The sequence below is a fragment of the Antedon mediterranea genome, chromosome 1 (assembly GCF_964355755.1).
Source record: "Antedon mediterranea chromosome 1, ecAntMedi1.1, whole genome shotgun sequence".
Classification (NCBI taxonomy): domain Eukaryota; kingdom Metazoa; phylum Echinodermata; class Crinoidea; order Comatulida; family Antedonidae; genus Antedon; species Antedon mediterranea.
The window spans coordinates 4,873,743-4,892,379 of record NC_092670.1 but is presented as its reverse complement, the minus strand read 5'-3'; the positions used below and the strand labels follow the sequence as shown (position 1 = coordinate 4,892,379).

Genomic DNA, 18,637 nt, shown 5'->3' with positions numbered 1-18,637 from the left:
CACTTTATTATATACCTAGAGCTTTGATACAGATTATACTATGGCTACTGTGCACATACTGGTGTCGAGAATAATGTCCATGCTCTAACGTTATCCCCTCTAAAAAAAACTTTGAAACCCCAATTAAAACACAGAATATATTTTGTTATTTACTTGCACATCACAGGACAGTCACAGGTATATTAGTTAAATAATACACACAGGTAATACTTTTTTCATCCAGACTTACATTTTTCAACGTAAGTTAATACATACAAGACTATAACTAGCATGAAATCATTTCATTATTAGTAAATGTTGCATCTTATCCCTTACTCATCGGTGCACTATAAAATATACTGTCTATTGTAAACTACTTCATTGATTGAATTTTAAAATCTGTTGAGATATGCTCGTTTTTGTTTGCCTTTTGCACTTAAAAACATTTAAACGGTAACATAGACGTCAACTAAGCAGTACATTAGTATTCCAGTCGATAGAAAAACCTACGGCTCCTACTACATCGATCCGTTTGTATATCCTGTATGGAAATTGTTTCTCCATCGTTTAGCGTGTTTTTAAATAAATCGTCGAAAAATATCAATTTGAGGTGTTAATAATGAACAGTATTTCAACACTGATAGGGGCTTCACTTGTTCATAATATGTGTAATTATTACGGATAAATATAGCACCTTTTATGGACATATTTCAACAATACAAACCCGTGTATCTGTGTCTTCTTATAAATCTTTATTTCCGATTACAATCCATACGTATTATTGTTTCTAGAATTGTAACTATGTTTTGAACAACAGTTTTGGAATAAGAGTTGAAAAATATATAGGCCTACTATAACGTAAATCATAATGCAAAATGATATGATATACATTACAATACTCGAACATAACTGAATAATTCGGGCATAGATTTCAGTAACTGTCCGGATGAGTTTATAAGCACGATATACCTTAGTTTATCCATCCTGGCATTTTCAAGTTTCCTTAGTGTTGATGAATGTATCTTCACATTGTTTCTATAAAAAAAAACCTGATTCATCTTCTAGGTATTGTAATTAATTTACTTCAATTCAATCATTTTTAAAACTAAAAATGCCAAAAATTGTGTTGTTTTTTTAAGCGGCCCATATAGAAAATGAGTGTAAAAGAAACGAATATGGAAGTATGTTAGTCATTAAAACATTTGATTGCGTGTGCCATCCTCGAATTGAATTGAACAAAGTGTTAACTGCGGCTAAAAATATTTGATATAGAGGGCGATATGTAATCTGACAAGACTGACTGAGGGGCCAATGGTACTACCTTTCAAATAGATACAGCCCATAGGCTAATTGAAAAACCAATTCTTTTGAAATTGTTTTCATTCATGTTTGAAACTGAATCGATGTGACAGGGTTACTCAACTTCTAAACGTATTACCACCTGCAGTTATCATACAATAGGATGTTTTTCATCTTATTAATACGGGAACACCTTACGGAAATAGGTTAAATACAAGATTCCTCGGAGGTTCAAAATTGACAAATTATAGTTTATAAATTTAGTTTCTTAAAGAATAACCGTTTTCACCATTTCCAATGGGGTGCCCTCTACGGCGAATAAGTTACAAACGTTATAACACTCGACTTAATTTTTATTCATCCACATCATAAATAAAAATCTGTTTAATCTCGTTAGGCTCAAGGAGCGCCCTTGATACTCAAGATACTACAGTGGACCAACGCCTTTTCGCCGGGCTGGCGTGTCAAACAAACAATTTAAAAATACCGGGCCAGAGAGCATCGGACCGGACACATTTACACTTGACCGCGCAAGAGTGCATAGTGAGCTTTCATAATCGGGACTGTTTACTGTATACGTACTCAAAGATATGGTAAATTAACAGAGCTTAACGGTTGTATAAAGTCATGTAAATATTTTATAAATATTGGAATTGGTAATAGGCTTTTGTATGCTCGCGCTGTTTATATTTTACAATGTTATTTTGTTGAATTATCGTCACTAACTTTGTTTCTTAATTAAAAAAAAGGTTCACTTGTTTAGGCCTAGGCCTGACATATTCAACCCTCTAAATATCTCTCTTTCTAAATAAAAGAAAAACAATATTTATTTTAAAAAAAGGTCAGTAGAGGTTCAAACCCAATTTAGAATTGAGAGCATTCAAAGCTAAGCATTACCGTTACGCCACAAAGTACATGATTGAACAGCTGAAAATAGTATATTTATACGTGTACTACGTAATTCATCATTACGTCATTAATGTATACATATTAACCTTGGTAAAATCAAGATGACCGGCTACCTCAGGCAACTGAGCGTCGTGTTAATACACGATTGTCGTGGGTTCGATTCCCACGCTGGTGGAATAGAGTTAAATCTATGCGAGCTATTGTGTTTAGGGTTCACATAATTATACGTCCTCCATTGCAACACATCATGAGGCGACAACATCAATGCGTCTGATGTGGTGGAAACGACCCCAAAGCTGTGACAGGGCCTTAGTGCTGAGGCAGGGAGAGTACACCATAACATCTTCTTTTTTTTTTTGCTTTCAACACCAATATTTTTGATGTTTTAAATTTTATGTTTAGTGCCCTCGATTTAGTTAAATGTAAAAAAGGACTATAATTACCATTTAGTATTTTTATTGGCGATAGGTCTACATAATTGTTTAAATCAGACTATAACTACTGTATACCAAAAAAATTTGTTTCTACACAAAATAAACAGTACCCAAAGCTACCTTAAATCAGATAAATTGTCTTACGCTTTTGTTTAAATTTGTAATATAATCCACACCTGCTAACACTATCAAACGAACAACCAACCTTTTTATAAGCTACTATTACAGCTTTTATGGCCAATTAGCCGTCCTATATTATATACATAGCAATCGAAAACGACACTTATAAAAGTAGAACTCAACCCTAGAAGAATAAATTTAAAACAGCTGATGAAATTAACAAATCAATCTTAAAGGAACATATTAAAATTTACAAACTAAATTCATAAATGAACAAATTAAACTTATAAAATTAACACATCAAACTTTCCAATGATTACAATCCACAAGTTCTTGACTCAAATTAAAACTTATCAAATAAAAAAACACTCATAATGAGACACTACTGAAATACATTATTTTTGTCCTACTATCTGAGAGTTGGAATGTGAGTAGTTACCTAAAGTTACTGCGGTTTAGAGTAATAGTTTAGTTTCATGGCTAAAATTCCCATAAAAGATTTGACCATTCAACCATTTAATTTGGCCATTGTATGCGTATGAATAATTCTGTTAAACTGGAAGTTCAAAAAAGTCAAACTAACTTCAGGTAGGCCTGAAAATTAAATTCTGGCCTATTTAATAATTTAATAATAATTTAAAAATTGAATTATTATATTATGGTGTTTTTTATGTGCCCTATTTATATTTAATAGTTTTGGAATAAACAAAAAGATACTTTTTTAATTTGGTAACAACCAGTTTTATTTACCAATTGTATTTAACCTAAAACAGCTCAGGTATCAGATGCCTAAACATAACTACCGAGGTTAATTATTCGGCATTACGTTGTTATCCTCGCACCATCTAAGATAACACAGGGCAGCTTCATAACAAAAGTTGTACTGGATCTAAATCAGTAAATAAAACACAGTTAAATGAATAGGGTAAGTAAAATAATGACGTATGCCTAATTATTTATGTGCTTATGCAGCTAAATATTGTATTTCATCTTCATCTTCATGTTTTTGATGATAAACAAAGTATTACCTGTGAGTCCACCATATTGGTGCTTGCTGAACGCAGTGCTTTCAGTGTCTGGAAAACATCTACTATCTTTTCTTCTCTCATTTTCTCAATCATTGAATACACTAAACAGAATAAACCAGATCTGCAAACACCGTCTCTAAAGACAGAATTAGGCTGGTTATGTTTTTTTAAACTAAATTTAACCGTCGAATTTCAAGTAGGCCTATTTTTGTGTTTGAAATTGTTTTAAATGACGTAATTTATATATATTCTAATCAGTAGACTATAATAATCAATACTTAAATCTCTACTCACATGCAATGAACAGTAATCGGTGTATTATTAGAAGACTTGCCATATCCATCCATTATTTTCATAACGAATTTAACAAATGCATTAACCTTTGGAACTGGTTCGTTTTTTGACCATTGTTTAACCTCATATTGAATCATTTGGCGTACAGTGTTATCCTTCAAGAAACACAAAACAAACTTATTTAGACTACAAATAGTATTATTATATATGGGTATTGCTTATTTGATAAATTTGCGATACAAATAATATTTGAGTCATTGGTCAAATTTTTGTGTTATTGGTCTAGAATGTTACATTTGAGGTTGTAATCTATAAAAAATTATTAATACAGTACAAGAATGATAATTCCCGCTAGCTTTGAATAATCTCTCAGGCAAAGATTTCTTATACTAATAATTTCAAAAACGCTCTTCTGGTTGGTCAGTTATTTTATGGATATTGCACTATCTTTTTTATGAATGTTTTTTATGTATATATTTATTATTGTTATCATCATCAATATATTTTTTAAAGTATTTTATTTGTCATATTCTGAATTAAGTAAGATGATATGAAAGAAATTATTGTAAACTACATTATAACATACAATAAAAATGACATCTATGTATACAGTATGTGATATACTGCATTTTATATGTAAGTACAAATGAACATCATGCCAGATTTGCCAAAATATGCAAATTTGGCGTTTATTTAAAACTTTGGATCCTCCTTACTAAACAAATTATGAACACATGAATAACCTTTTCTAGAATAAATCTTCTCTCAATTCCAAATTGGTTGAGCACAGTTGCCTCCAAAGTAACCGTATATTCATAACATTTCAGTCTTTCATTTTTCTTTTTTGGAAGGTACACTGCACAATTGAGATCTTCTACTTCATTTAGTTGCACAATGACGTCAGACTTATAATCAAATACCAAACGCCAAAAATCTATAGTAGTATTCAACGAGGGGTTCCGAGTAACGATAAAAGTATGGCGATCCCTGTAACGCTAAGAAATAATGCAAGAGAAGAATAGTGAAATGTTACTTAATATAATATATAATATGGTAGGCAAATGGCTGGTCTATAATTAACGCAATCCGTCAGAAAAAAAATTTATATTTTATACAATAGTGTTATAATATCAACAGTGTTTTAGTGTTGTGCTTCTAATACTTGCCTTGTGTTTAATAACCACTTTATCATTATGATGTAAAAATTGCTGTATTTTGATGAACTTATTAGTATTTATATAATTATTTACAAACACAAACAATGTGATTCAATACTTCTCACTCTTAGAAGATTTGGGAAAATGTTAATTATGTTTTGAAGATTTGATGGTTAGGTATTATACCTCAATAAACGAATCATTTACGTAATCAACGCCACTGTCGACGTCTGGACTTAATTGGGAGCATCCTTTAGTTACTGTGATGAATAAAAAAAATATTACAATTGTTAAAAAAAATCACAATTACTAATCAACAATATTACTAATCAACAATAAAAATTATCTAGGTAACTATTGCTGCATTGTAAGCATAACATGAGTATACACTTGTACCCTAATTACCTAAATAACGTGCAATTCTTAATGTTGAGGAAAAAGATGTTTCCATTTAAACATCTGGTTAGGAATAAATACTGATTAACCAAATATACACTTAAATGTAACCCTCTCTCAAAAACTTATTCAGTCATCGACATTGATCTATCAGGGAAAAGTGAAATTACTCTTCTCTGGATCTATCCCGCCATTTTGAAATTAAACTGACACCGACTCTTGATGGATGAATAAATGAATTACGTTTTCAACTTACAGAAAACCCTCTAAATAAAAGTGATCCTGTATGGTTGAGATAATCAATTGTGTAGGAACTTTGTTTTTTGTTATTAAAGAGAAAACAAAAACAGAGGCGGCTTAGAAGTCAAGGGAGAGCGGTGAGACACTTAAGTACATTTTTGTTCTCACCTTCAAAATAAAATTAGCAATAAACAATTGTCCTCCGTATCACACTTTTATCTGATGTTGTAATTTATTAATTTTTAATTATATTTGTTAAAACATTTCTTTAGAACTTACGGAACAAAACATCATGAAAAGTTTTCTTGAAACTGAAATCTGCTCGTCTTGCATCATCTGGAAACAAACTGTTTAATGCCTGAAAATGTAGAAACATTGACTTTATTCGGATTGTTTTATTGTACCAACAAGATCTGCTGATTTTGTTAGTGTAGGGGGGGGGGGGGGGCTACGTAACTATTTTTTTTAATTTTTTAAACTTGAATTAAAAATGGCCTATTCAAACATTTTATATGTTTCAGGGAAAATACATACGCAAGATGGTGGGTTTATACAACACAAGATAAAAGAATAATCAATTTAGGAGTGTAGAGTACCTCGAATTCTTTCTTCAATAGATGCTTCATTACATAGTCACGTAATTTGGATAACTCAATAGGTTTGTATTCTTGACTTTCGGATTCTGTGTTACCAGAAATACGCTCTGGTAGAGGCTCAGGGTCTGGGTGTACGTGTTTAACAGAAGATATTACACTTCTAGTAGACTTGATGTTGTTGTATTCATTTTCGTTGTAAACAAACTGTGGTTCCGGTTTCATCTCTTGTTCAGGATCTGTGTATACGGGTTCATCAGAATAAGTAGCAACTGTAGAATTGTTTTTTTCATATTCACTTTTGTCATAAACATGTTCCGGTTCCCTCTCTTGTTCAGGATCTGTGTATACGGGTTCATCAGAATAAGTAGCAACTGTAGAGTTGTTTCTTGCATATTCACTTTTGTCATAAACAGGTTCCGGTTCCCTCTCTTGTTCAGGGTCAGCATATACGGGTTCATCAGAATCATTGACAGTAGCCACACTAGTTTCATTTTCTCTTCGAGTTTTCATATTCGTAAAATCAGAAAAATGTTCTGGTACTTCAGTGTTTGTGTGTATGGGTTCAGCAGAAGAAGTCCCAACATCAGACTTACCACTTTCATATTCATATTTTTTACACAAACCTTGGTAATTTGTATCTATCGTACACACATTTTGTTGAGTAGTAGGCCTAGATGAAGATTTATCAACGTCTTTTTTTGTTCTTCTAAGTATAAATCTACGAAAACAATGTCATGTTATTTTATAGGGCAAGTTTTATGAAAAATTGGAAAAAATGGGTAATTTCATCTGTGTAAGTCTGACAATATATTTAGGCCTATCTATTTTATCAATTATTCTATGTTCAACCCCAGTAACGGTCTAGCGTGATACTTTACCGCTTAATGATTGTCAACATGACTGTAACTGTAAAAACCGCCGCCAGTAATGAACCAATTAAAATTCCGTAAGCTGTGAATAAAACAAGTTCTTTATGCTTTTATCTTGATGTTGAAATTCTTTAACGACATAAACTTAAAAACTGTACGCACATGCAGTAACTAACTAAAAAAAATGTTTCAGGAAATACTTCCCTTGCAGTAAATTAGTGGTTATTGTGCACTTATTTGATAAAATTTACAAATAGGTTTCGATAGCTATTATACAAATCATAAGCAATAAGAAAATAATTTGATGTTTATAAACCTGACATAGGCCCAATCGAATCTGGATCACAATCGGTTCTAGATATGATTGTTCTTGTGTCAGATTTTCCGTAAACGTTTACATATGATGCTAATACTGAAAATGTGTAGTTTTTACAGAACTGAATTTCAAACACAACTTCTTTTTCCGATGTAGTTCCTTTCATAAATATTCCGCCTGACAATTCATAATGGTAGATCACGTGATAGTTTGAAATGTCGCACGTTGAAGCATTCCACTTAATCAACATGAGTGTGCCGTTTGCAAATGGATTACCCTGTATTGTTGGCTCTGTTATTTAAACATTGAAATATCAAACGTTAAATATAATACTCGTTATGGTGTTTAATTGCAAGAACTTCTTTCGTAGTAACGTATTATAAACTATTCTATTCATTTTTATCTATACAATAATATGTCATATTGCAACCAGCGCACTAATATCATTTATTTGTATTTTAAATAATATATATAAAATAATTATCAATTCAAACCTGTTGGCGTTGTTTGTACTGTTGTGTCTTGTCCCCATCTTCCAGCAATATCCATGTCATTAACAACTCGAGCGTTTACGATATAGCCAGAACAACTTGATAGTTTTGATAATTTAACTTCTAATTTAGAACTGATGGTTGTATAATTGATTACATATTTTACATTCGTATAAATGTTCCAGTATTGAACTTGATAGCGAAGGATAGAGTTACATTGGATTCGGTCATAATCTCTTGAAACTGGCTGAATATTTTAAGATTGAAAATTCAAATAAATTAGAATGTAATAAATAAAAGGAACGCGTATTATATCAGTATTGCTAATTAGTGTCAGAAAAGATACAGTAGCCAGATGTAGAACATAGTTTGATGTAAGTTATATTTCTACCTTAGCACGTTGGAAATAAAACTTAATAGTTTTTCTGGACAAATTGTGGTAAAAAAACAATACCCAACAAACCCAATACAATTTATAATACCCAATATCAATAGAATATAAGTTACAATAAACATAATACATAATCTGTATTGCAACAAGAAATAAAATGTTAGCTAGAAATAATTCTTTTTCAATACCTTTAAACTCAAGATGATTTGATTATCTTCAACAGTTTTTAATTCTATCACAGGTTCGTCCAATGGTTCTACATGTAATTTAACAGAATAATTAGTGGAATAAAGGCCTCCCCTCGAAGAAACGTTTATTCGAATAAATACGGTATGCACTTTATAAAAACCAGAATTCATAATTTCTGGAATCTTTGTCTGATCTGAATCTTGAATCAATTGGAATAAGCAAACAATGCTGTACGTAAAAACCCAGTTCGTGTTATAAAATGTAATTGCAATCTATATTTTGATATATCTTTATTGTTTGGCTACCAGTTATATAAGCATTTTATTAAGATCATGCATAATACAAAACACCCTCTAAATCAGTATATTGTGGAGTGGAGTTGTAGCTTGGTAGTTATGATGCTTGGCTACCAATCTAAGAGTCCTGGGTTCAAGTCCTGTCATATATCAGGATTTTTTCTCATGACAATTTGCAACTCCACTCCCAAAGACTTGTAGGAAGTCTTTGTTTATGTAGAGCATCTTGTGTATATGTTTGACAGGAGAGCCACTTTTGAGAGAAGGACAGTGATTGAGTTCACTTGTGGTTATCCTTGGCAATTTGCCTAAAAATTGAATAATTAAAAAAAAAAAAAAAGTCAGGTAGGATTAGGCCTCTTAAGGGGCATACTAATCGGCACAGATACTCCTTCCTAGTAAATGCAATCCATGAGTTCAACTGTAGATTTTTAAGATAATGTTTCAGTTTAGAATTTATTTATGTTGTAGTGTGGTGAGTTCTTGCAGCAAGCAAGAAGAATTTCAACTGTCACATTTGGTTTTCTTGTATCTTGTATTATTACTAATTACGGTATTAAAAAATAGAAGTTTTGTATGATTATAAATGTTCATCTGGTTTGTAATCATAAATGAAGCATAAGTTGTATAGTTTGAGCTTACTTGTACATATGGTGTTAGTTGATCCAACTGCACTTTCTGGGCCATCTACTTCAATACCACCAACCATCCTTGAAAACTGACAGTAGAATTTAACCTGCTCATTTGGGATGAGATTATCAATAACAATAGATGAACCATTATCAGGTTCATTTATTGATAGAAAGGAATCCATCTGTGACGATTTATACCAAAGCTTTCTTTTTGTAATTGTTCCTGTTCCATAATCTTCACCAAAAACCCAAGTGACGTCAAACGTTATGGTAGTTGCTGTTTGGTTTACTACAGTTGGCGGTTCAAAACGGTATGGTAATGCTAATTACAAAATATAAAGTATTTTGTTTGGAGGTTTGCATGGTGAAATCAATATGTTTATATAAAGTTTTCGGTACACCACGTATGTAGTTCTGAAAAGAAATCTTGAGAGTTTCTCGACGTTCCGATCAATACGTCGATCGTTCTTATTAAGAACACACGTGGTTTACCGCAAACTTTATCAACCAAAACAAAGTAGGCCTATTATTTCCACATTCATCTGAATGAAATACTGTATATGTGAAGCTTTAGCCTCTTGGTCTTCTATTATCAAAACCTAAATCATATTTGATTGTTTCTATGCAAATAATATAAAGAGTGTTTATTTGTCTTTGTTTTATTTGAAAGGATGGAATTTAAATAATTACTGTTTTACCTATTTTATATACATTTTTAGTTTTATGAATTCATCTTTCATACTGTAGTTTCAGGAGATTTTAACAATTTGATTCTGAAATCTTATGAATACATACCACGCTGAGAAACTAAAGAAAAGCACTGGTACAACTAACAGTAGTTTACTAAGAGTAAGATATTTTTTGGATTTACGAAAACCACGATGAGATAACATACGATGGGATTTAACTATTCATAATTAGGCCTACTATTATAACTACAATTTATAAGAAATTATTACTAATAAATTATTTGTTTTTTTTTAAAGTCGGTACCGTACTATATTAGTATTTCGCTACTAATTTGTTCTGTAATGTTTTATATAATTGGTGAAGCAGTTAAATCATGGACGGTTTCATTCATTATTATCCATTTATTTTTATTATTATAGAGTGTCTTTTTCACGTACAATTCTATGACAATATAGATTTCAGTTTGTGGTGTTACCTATGCTGCAATCCGATCCAAACCAGGCCTCGTCACATCCATTAGGACAACTCCCATCTCGATTACAACCTGCATAATCTTTGCAGTGGCATTGGAAATTACACAGGAGACCAAACAATCCGGATGGACAGTCCATGGGCACTAATAAGAACAAAGCAGCAAATAATGTTTTGTTTTTAAATAATTGGTACAACATTATGTTTGCTGGACGTTTCACTACAACATATATACATTAACTATGGATTTCTTTACTACGATTGTTGCATTAGCTGGGGTTTTCTACACATTGTAACATACGCTACCTTGACATGTGTCACCAGTATACCCAGACGAACACATTGACTCGGTTGAGGTACATCCTATGTGTATATCACAATAGCTATCATTACAGTGGCATTTTTGGCTACAGTCTGCTCCAAAGTATCCAGAAGTGCACTCTAAAAATATATAGTTATATGAAATGATGAGACTAATGATGAGTATGATGATGATTACAAATAATTTATTTGATACAGTTGAAACAAGTGACGAACATATTGAGCTGTATTTAGAAACTTTCTTACAAATCAGAAAAAAATAAAACACAGTAGGCCTACTGAAAATCGGATGTAATAAAAACCTGTATCACAATCGTTTCCTTCAAAACCATTGACACATGTACAGCCAACTGGGTCAGGTGGACATACAAGAGCTCCTCTGCACGTTGAACCAGGTTTACTGCTACACACATTAAGGCAGTCACGGCCCCAGTTGTTATTACCGCAATCTATTGCAAATAAAGTAAATCAAAGTAAGTTAAACTGGAATTTAATTTTTGATAATTTTACCGTCATATAATTTTAAGCTAATAAATTAATCGCTCTCGATAGAATCCACACTTTGAGCGGCTGTTCTCGTCATGAACCGCTCGCGAGCCAATTAACGAATCGAGAGCTACATACACAAGACATGAACGCGGTATAAAGTTATTGATCACCGTGTTTGCAAGCATCGCCATCAAATCCTGCTGGACAAATACAGACACCCGTTTTGTCATCACACACTCCATTATTATAACAAACGGGACAGTCCATTTCGCAATCTGGTAAACTCCATTTTGGTGAAGGACAAGCTAATTGAAAAAAAATAATATAGATATGTAAATACATGTGATTCAATGTTCGGTTTAATTAAGAGCTATTTGGTAATGTGAACAAAATATAGCCTATGATGCTTTAGTAGCAGTCTATTGACGTAGTCTTTTAAACACAAAATAAATGAATTAGCTAAATTGACGAACTATCTCTCTTCTAATGAGAAAAAAAAAGAAAAAAAACCTCAAACTACACTAGAACACTGGTACATCACTCTCAGCCAGAATATTGTTCGGTGGATTACATTCTATCTTCATGAACATTTGCAGGCTCGCGGCACTCACTTGCACATTGCATTCATAGTTTGTTTAAATAATATAAGTCATACTAATAATACAATATATAATACAGATTTATTGATTTACAATAATTTACCTCTGACAATAAGCCTCATTATACCATGATTACCGTCAGGGTTATCACCTATATAACATTCAAACACGCCGTCATCCTTTATGTGAATGTTTTCAATCACAACAGAAGATGCATTCCTCAGATTGTATAGTTCCTCATAATTATGTCTCCAACGTATGTTGTCAATAAAACTCCCATTCCTGATGTTGATTCTGACTGACTCTCCAATGCTGACTGTTATCGTTCTATACTCAAATTCAATAATGGCTGTCAAAAATGATTTTATTGAAAAATTACTAATTACTATTGATATTAATATTAGGTACAACAATAATTTGTTGATATATATATAATATTCTTTCACAGTTTGTAATGGGGTTCGCCAGGGAGGCGTTATGTCCCCTTTACTTTACAATGTGTACACTGATCCGTTAACTGTTGAACTGACTAAGTCAAAAGAAGGTTGTACTGTGAAATTAACAGTCTTAAACTGAATTGCCTAAGCTTTGCCGATGACTTGGTTTGGCTTCGTCAGTGGCTGGCTTACAAAGCCTAATTGAACTATGTATATATACTATATTAATGCCTTACGTTTGCTGCTGAAGCAGCCTAGAAATTGTAGCGCAAGCATGATGTTTGTCTGAAATGATGTTCCATCCTTTGATGAGTTCATTAGAAAATCTTTTTTTAGTTTTAAAAATCGTGTGAACGCAAGTAGTAATGCTTTGATCATGGCCATTAATCGGCACGTTCTTAATGTGTCAATAATGCACATACAATGGAATGCCTTGTTGCATTGACTTTATATATTTATTTTTGTTTTTGTTCTATGAGTTCTTAGATTAAGATTTTTTTCTCTCTTTTGCTATGGATATATTATGTCACCATGGTATTCCAAAATAAAAAGATGAATGAATGAATAAATATCATTACAACAAACAAATTTAAAAGCCTTACTCACCAGAAGCAGATGTTAATACAATTGCTGAATTTGTAACTATTCCACCTTTTTTTGCTTCAAATGAAAAAACACCAACTCTGTCAGTTTGGGTTGGTAAGGTTAAAACGCCTAGATATGCGAAATCCCCGTGTACGCGGTATGCAATTCTGCTACTCGTGTGAAATATTTTATCGTCTGGCATTTCCATGTAGCTGTTATAATTTCTGACCTCACCAGTTATATCATCCCAAGTTACGTTATCTTTCCCATCAATATTCTTGTATAATACTCCAACTGATAAATGTCTAATGTCTTTATCATCTTGAAGTGCGTATCCTCGAAACCAACTGTTACTATCATTGCCAACCAACGGTGTTGCAGTATATAGTATTATATCTAATGGATCTTGAAAAAAAATATATAGTCAATTTCTGTAGATAGGTTAATTTAATTCAATTTTTCAAATCAACAATACAAATACTTAACATACAAATAAATAATTGCATAAAGAGATTCGATTACAAATAAGGTATGAAAAGTTCTGTTAAAAAAAGTGATAATAATTATGTATATAGTAGTTGGTACCATTTCCTACAGTTTTCGAGAATTAACACAAGTGATAAGTGAATTTCAATTACCGTCACTCTTAGTTAACTAAAGAAACATTGTACTCATAAACATGGTTCTCCATAAACATTGCACTAGCACTGCAACTCCAAGCACGTCTTAAAATTATTCCAAAAGCATTGTTGTAACAAACACGAAAGGACTTCATAGACTTCACATTAAAGTCACAACACAATGCTACACAATACATACTAAGAGAGTAAGACTTAAACAATAAAATTCTAATATCAATGGAGCATTTACTAAATTTCCTGCATAGAGAATTACATCTGATGAATAATCGAAAGTGTTTTTTGTTAATAGTAGTATAGCATAGTAAGTGAGTTGGTCATTATATTAAAAAAAATCTTCCCTCGAAATGTGTTTGAGGAAAAAGCACAATTTACACAGACGAGCGTTAACGGTAATAAAAATATAGAATCTATGATATGATCATTTACACACAACGCAGAACAGACGGGCAGTTTCCGCAGACGAGAGACATATCCTACGTTGGACAAGCTACGCGGTGACCGCTTGCCGTTACCGCTCGTCTGTGTTAATTGGTCTGAACACAGTACAGTATATACCATAAAACCTCGAAAAGAAGCCCAAAGAAAAATACGCCCAACTCGAGATCAAGCCCTCACGATAGAATGGGCTTCTATTCGAGATAAATGTATGTGAATCAAACAAATACATGGTTAAGAGTTAAGAGTTAAGAGTTACTGTAGTTGGGTGAGATACTAGTGATTTAGACTGATGATAATATGCATGATCGTGCTTTGTCTTCTCCTTGTGTTCCAATGGCAAATATGTAAAATTGGCAGGAAATGTCTCAATATCTTATTATGTAGTAGCAATTCACGATATTTACAGTACTCATTTCGAAAAGATTTAGATCTTTAGTTTGCAAGTAATCTTGAAAAGAAGGCACCTTCACCTTTCTGTTCGAGGTTTTACGGTATACACATTCTAAAAATCGTTGTTACATTACAGTATTATATTTATAAGAAAAATAAAAACACCAAATTAAGCTGTTTGGACTTTTTACGAAACCGGTGTCGACGAAGTATCCAAGTTTGAATATCTCAGTAATATTTCTGTTTTCCTCGAATTTGTAAATTGCGCGCATTTCACTGAACGCAAATTTATATTATATTTATATATATACGCCCAACTCGAGATAATATATATTAATTTGACCATCAGTTATTGAATAAATCCTCGCAAGTGATTATTATAGCGACATCTTTATACAACATGATCTCCCCTCCGTGCTTGGGACCTGAATAGTTAGCTGAAACTACCTAATTATAACAAAAGGAACTTTTTCTAAATCTAAATTTTCAATCAATCATTGAACCCATGGATAATTATCACCATCCAACATATATACTTTCTTATTTATATAATAAACATACCTGATGATCGAGACTGACAAGTCAACATGAGAACTATAACAAAGTTTTGAACAAGTTCAGCCAACATCTCTACTTCAGGTTAGTTATACCCAGAATCGGTTATATGTATGTTTCTGAAACTCATTGATATGAATGAATTAATACCGTATGAAGCAGTACAATTATACAGTTAAATGTAATAGTGATCAATCAATATCTCATCACAATACTATACTATAAATAGTAATGAGTATGTCAATGTTTATACCATTTATATTGGCTACCGTGTGAAAAACATGTTTCTATTGTTGTCTTGAATAATATTCTTTTTTCTTTATTGTGCTAAAACGATACTAAAAAACTTGCACAGATGAAAAGGATTCGAGTATGAATAGTTTATTTAAAATGTTTTAGTTACACTACAATAAGTAATAAATGTTTCCTTGTTTATTTATTTGTCGTTTAGCAACACCATGACGCTATTATAGCCAAAACTATACTGAGACAAATATTTAGATTGTTGTCTCAGATAATATGTTATTTCCTTAACCAGTACTTAATAGATGTACAAGATTTAGATAACAATTCTTTATTCAGACAAATAAAACAACAAGATGGTAAGTAGCACGAAAGAAGCAAGTATGTTGAAAAGGTGAGAAAAAAAGAATAGGCCACACGGAAGTGGACAGAGTAATACTTTCTGTCAATGTTTCGTTATGATATAACGAAACGATATAAATTCTAACTGTTTGATGTCATTTTTTTAAAATAATTATGTACAATCTTTGTGATTTGCATAAAAAATTAAATTCATACAATAAACAATAATATTTTTTTAAGCACGTGTGTTGTTTAAAGCTGTGGACTAATATCCAATACTCAAAGTTAAATCATTCAACATGGCTATTATTGCTAAGATACTTTTTTTATCAATAAATAATGTAACAATAAATTTCACACTAAATGCTGTCACATCGTACAACACATTCGATTGGTTGATGTCGTATCACAAACAATCGGCCTTCTATATCATTGCTCTAGTCTCTATTGATTTTTTAAAAAGACATATTATATATATTTTATAATATTCGTTGAATAGAGAAACTATATTTTTATTCCGTCTTTAGTCGTCGAATAGAACAGACAAACTCACAAAAAAGGTATTATTATTTATTTAACTCATAAACCCAATATTTTTAAAATGTGTAATTTTCGTTTTTGTTATTATTTGTGGACGCTGTTTTCAAATTATGATTGTTTTCACATTTGTGGGTTTATGCGTGGGTTATGCGCATATATTATCAATAGATTTGTTAAATATCAGCATGTCTTCTGCGGACACCTTCAACGTTCGCAAGTGTTTAAGGGGCTATCAATGAGTCTATCTTTTGGACAGTTAGGTGACAAAAGAGCTGTTTCAAGCTTGGCCCAGAACAATGCTTGTCTCTTTGGTTGTTCGTCCCATTCGATATAAGTTGTCGTGGTCAATATCTTGTGCAAGAGTATCGGCATGTCTTTAGGTGACACCTTCTCAATTAAAACAACGACCAATATATCTTCATGGCCTAACGTACGCATGTGTGCCATCTCTAACTCAAAGTTGCACCACTCACTTTTGGCGAAGTGTTTCGAGACAACCAATAAAACCTTACGACTGAATTTAACAGCATTTGCAATGTTCGTAGCGATTGCTTCTCCTGGAAGAAAATCACGATAGTCGACACATAATTTAAAATTGCGCTGTTCCTCCAACTGTGGCTGTAAGACTTTCAGAACCCACTGTGTGTCTTTGTTGTTGTAACAGACAAACACGTCATACCGAATGTTTTCTCCGTTGATGATAGGAGGTCCTTGGTTGCAAATTCGCTCGTACTGTTTACGAAGACGCCGTCGTTGATTCCAGTACCTACGTTGAAATAAATAAGTTACTGCTTCGAAAATGATTCGCATAACGTAATAAAAGTACGTACTGGTTGATTTAAAAGGATTTTTGTAATAGTTTCAAAGGAAAATAATAATATAAACATTTGAAATAGGAAAGAAAACTAAAAATTAGGCAGTTAGATGAAATACATAAATACCACTGATCTTACCTTAAATGAAATCTGTAACGGTAAAGACTTACACCCAATAATAAAAAAATAAGTCCAGCTGAAGCACAAGGAATTGTAATTTTCAAAATTCTTTCAAATTTGCTGCAGTGTAGTTCATCAGGATCAAATTCAATTATTTCCTTGTATCTTTTGCCTTGTTTTGGGATACATTTTGTACCATTGATATCTTTAATTGTATCATTCGTTTCCCCAATCCATTTTCTAAACCACACTAAATCACAGTTACATATAAATTTATTGTACGACACATCTAGAGACTGTAATTGAGTAAGATTTTGAAGTCCAACATCTTCTTCGATTGTACGCAAAATGTTGTCATGGAGAGTTATTTCTTGTAATCGGACTAAGCCTTTAAATGCTTGTGGTGGAATTCTTAGAATCTTATTGCTGTTTAAATATAAATATTTTAAAACGGGTAAATTGTGGAAAGTGCTGGAGTGAAGATAGTTTATATAGTTTTTTGTAAGGTCAATTTTAATTAGTTTTTTGCAATTATTAAATACCTTAGCATATATTGTAGTTAATCCACAATACTGCAGATGTAGTTCTTCTAAAAGTACAAGATCATCAAACCAAGGAAGAAGTTTTGCCAAATAATGATTTTCATTCATAGATAATTTTCTCAGTTGGTGCAAACCACGAAATGCATTAATCTCAATGCTTTTATAAATCATATTGTTTACATCAAAATGCAAAAACTTCAGGGTAATTAAATTCTTGAAAGAGTAGTTATTCAGTAAAGAAATACTGTTAGACTGTAAATGGTAATACCCAACATCGATTGGCACAGTATCTTGCGATGGAATGCTTTCCAATTGTCTATGTGAACAATCTACGTTATGATTGTAGTGTAATTCCGTTTCCACCTTACAATATGTGCAGCTACATTTCTTAGGACATCTTAGGTCATCTAGTGGCTGAGTTCCATTTACTAACGGATTGTATTTGTAGCATGTTAGTTCACCTCTAATAGGACAGTAGAATGTAACAGAAACAACGACAATAAACAAAAACAAATAATGCCACATCTTCAATGTATGATCAAAGCTGAATCTTCCCATGTGAGACACGTCGTGAGAACTTTGTATAGTTGATGTCTTGTGTACTGTAAACTCATACCCTGTCGTATTTTATCAAGTTGTAGATAACTTTCACTTTTATTCTTATCAGTTTTAATATGGGTTGAAGACTCGTCAATCATCTTATCATTACTCTTATATCCTGAATCAGCGCATGTAGCCTAATTGATTATAAGATATAGAAACAATAGATTGTTATCATACTTT

The 18,637-nt window shown here is 32.1% G+C and overlaps 3 protein-coding genes across 3 annotated transcripts; all 3 read right to left on the bottom strand.

Moving 5' to 3' along the window:
• Window positions 1–2,670: 2,670 nt before the first annotated feature.
• LOC140046068 (uncharacterized) lies at window positions 2,671–9,656 on the bottom strand. The gene is made up of 12 exons (XM_072090581.1): window positions 9,647–9,656; window positions 8,708–8,775; window positions 8,132–8,375; window positions 7,638–7,928; window positions 7,331–7,403; window positions 6,453–7,170; window positions 6,136–6,214; window positions 5,407–5,480; window positions 4,807–5,058; window positions 4,064–4,218; window positions 3,770–3,905; window positions 2,671–3,630 (listed from the first exon to the last, which is right to left on the bottom strand). Exons 3-12 carry the CDS (start codon window positions 8,184–8,186, stop codon window positions 3,550–3,552), a joined length of 1,914 nt encoding a protein of 637 aa, XP_071946682.1. The 5' UTR covers window positions 8,187–8,375; window positions 8,708–8,775; window positions 9,647–9,656; the 3' UTR covers window positions 2,671–3,549.
• Window positions 9,657–11,019: 1,363 nt separating this feature from the next.
• LOC140051442 (tyrosine-protein kinase receptor Tie-1-like) lies at window positions 11,020–15,325 on the bottom strand. The gene is made up of 6 exons (XM_072096663.1): window positions 15,259–15,325; window positions 13,250–13,633; window positions 12,310–12,555; window positions 11,778–11,912; window positions 11,398–11,567; window positions 11,020–11,238 (listed from the first exon to the last, which is right to left on the bottom strand). Exons 1-6 carry the CDS (start codon window positions 15,323–15,325, stop codon window positions 11,161–11,163), a joined length of 1,080 nt encoding a protein of 359 aa, XP_071952764.1. The 3' UTR covers window positions 11,020–11,160.
• Window positions 15,326–16,581: 1,256 nt separating this feature from the next.
• Window positions 16,582–18,412, bottom strand: LOC140051433 (toll-like receptor 2). Its single transcript, XM_072096651.1, has 3 exons — window positions 18,123–18,412; window positions 17,331–17,738; window positions 16,582–17,143 (listed from the first exon to the last, which is right to left on the bottom strand). The coding sequence occupies exons 1-3, from the start codon at window positions 18,410–18,412 to the stop codon at window positions 16,582–16,584; spliced, it is 1,260 nt and encodes a 419-aa protein (XP_071952752.1).
• Between the last annotated feature and the right edge of the window lie 225 nt (window positions 18,413–18,637).

Excerpts from the sequence above, each read along its gene's own strand:
- LOC140046068 (XM_072090581.1), bottom strand. The coding sequence starts at position 8,186 with ATGGATATTGCTGGAAGATGGGGACAAGACACAACAGTACAAACAACG. Across the intron at positions 5,481-6,135 it reads TTTTCATGATGTTTTGTTCC|TAACTAAAGGATGCTCCCAA; the intron begins GTAAGTTCTAAA and ends TATTCATCACAG. Across the intron at positions 4,219-4,806 it reads GAAGATTTATTCTAGAAAAG|GATAACACTGTACGCCAAAT; the intron begins GTTATTCATGTG and ends TGTTTCTTGAAG.
- LOC140051442 (XM_072096663.1), bottom strand. The coding sequence starts at position 15,325 with ATGTTGGCTGAACTTGTTCAAAACTTTGTTATAGTTCTCATGTTGACT. Across the intron at positions 11,913-12,309 it reads AATGAGGCTTATTGTCAGAG|CTTGTCCTTCACCAAAATGG; the intron begins GTAAATTATTGT and ends TTTTTCAATTAG. Across the intron at positions 11,239-11,397 it reads TTTATTACATCCGATTTTCA|AGTGCACTTCTGGATACTTT; the intron begins GTAGGCCTACTG and ends ATATATTTTTAG.
- LOC140051433 (XM_072096651.1), bottom strand. The coding sequence starts at position 18,412 with ATGGGAAGATTCAGCTTTGATCATACATTGAAGATGTGGCATTATTTG. Across the intron at positions 17,739-18,122 it reads ACTGTGCCAATCGATGTTGG|CAATAAGATTCTAAGAATTC; the intron begins GTATTACCATTT and ends ATATTTAAACAG. Across the intron at positions 17,144-17,330 it reads CGTTACAGATTTCATTTAAG|GTACTGGAATCAACGACGGC; the intron begins GTAAGATCAGTG and ends ATTTCAACGTAG.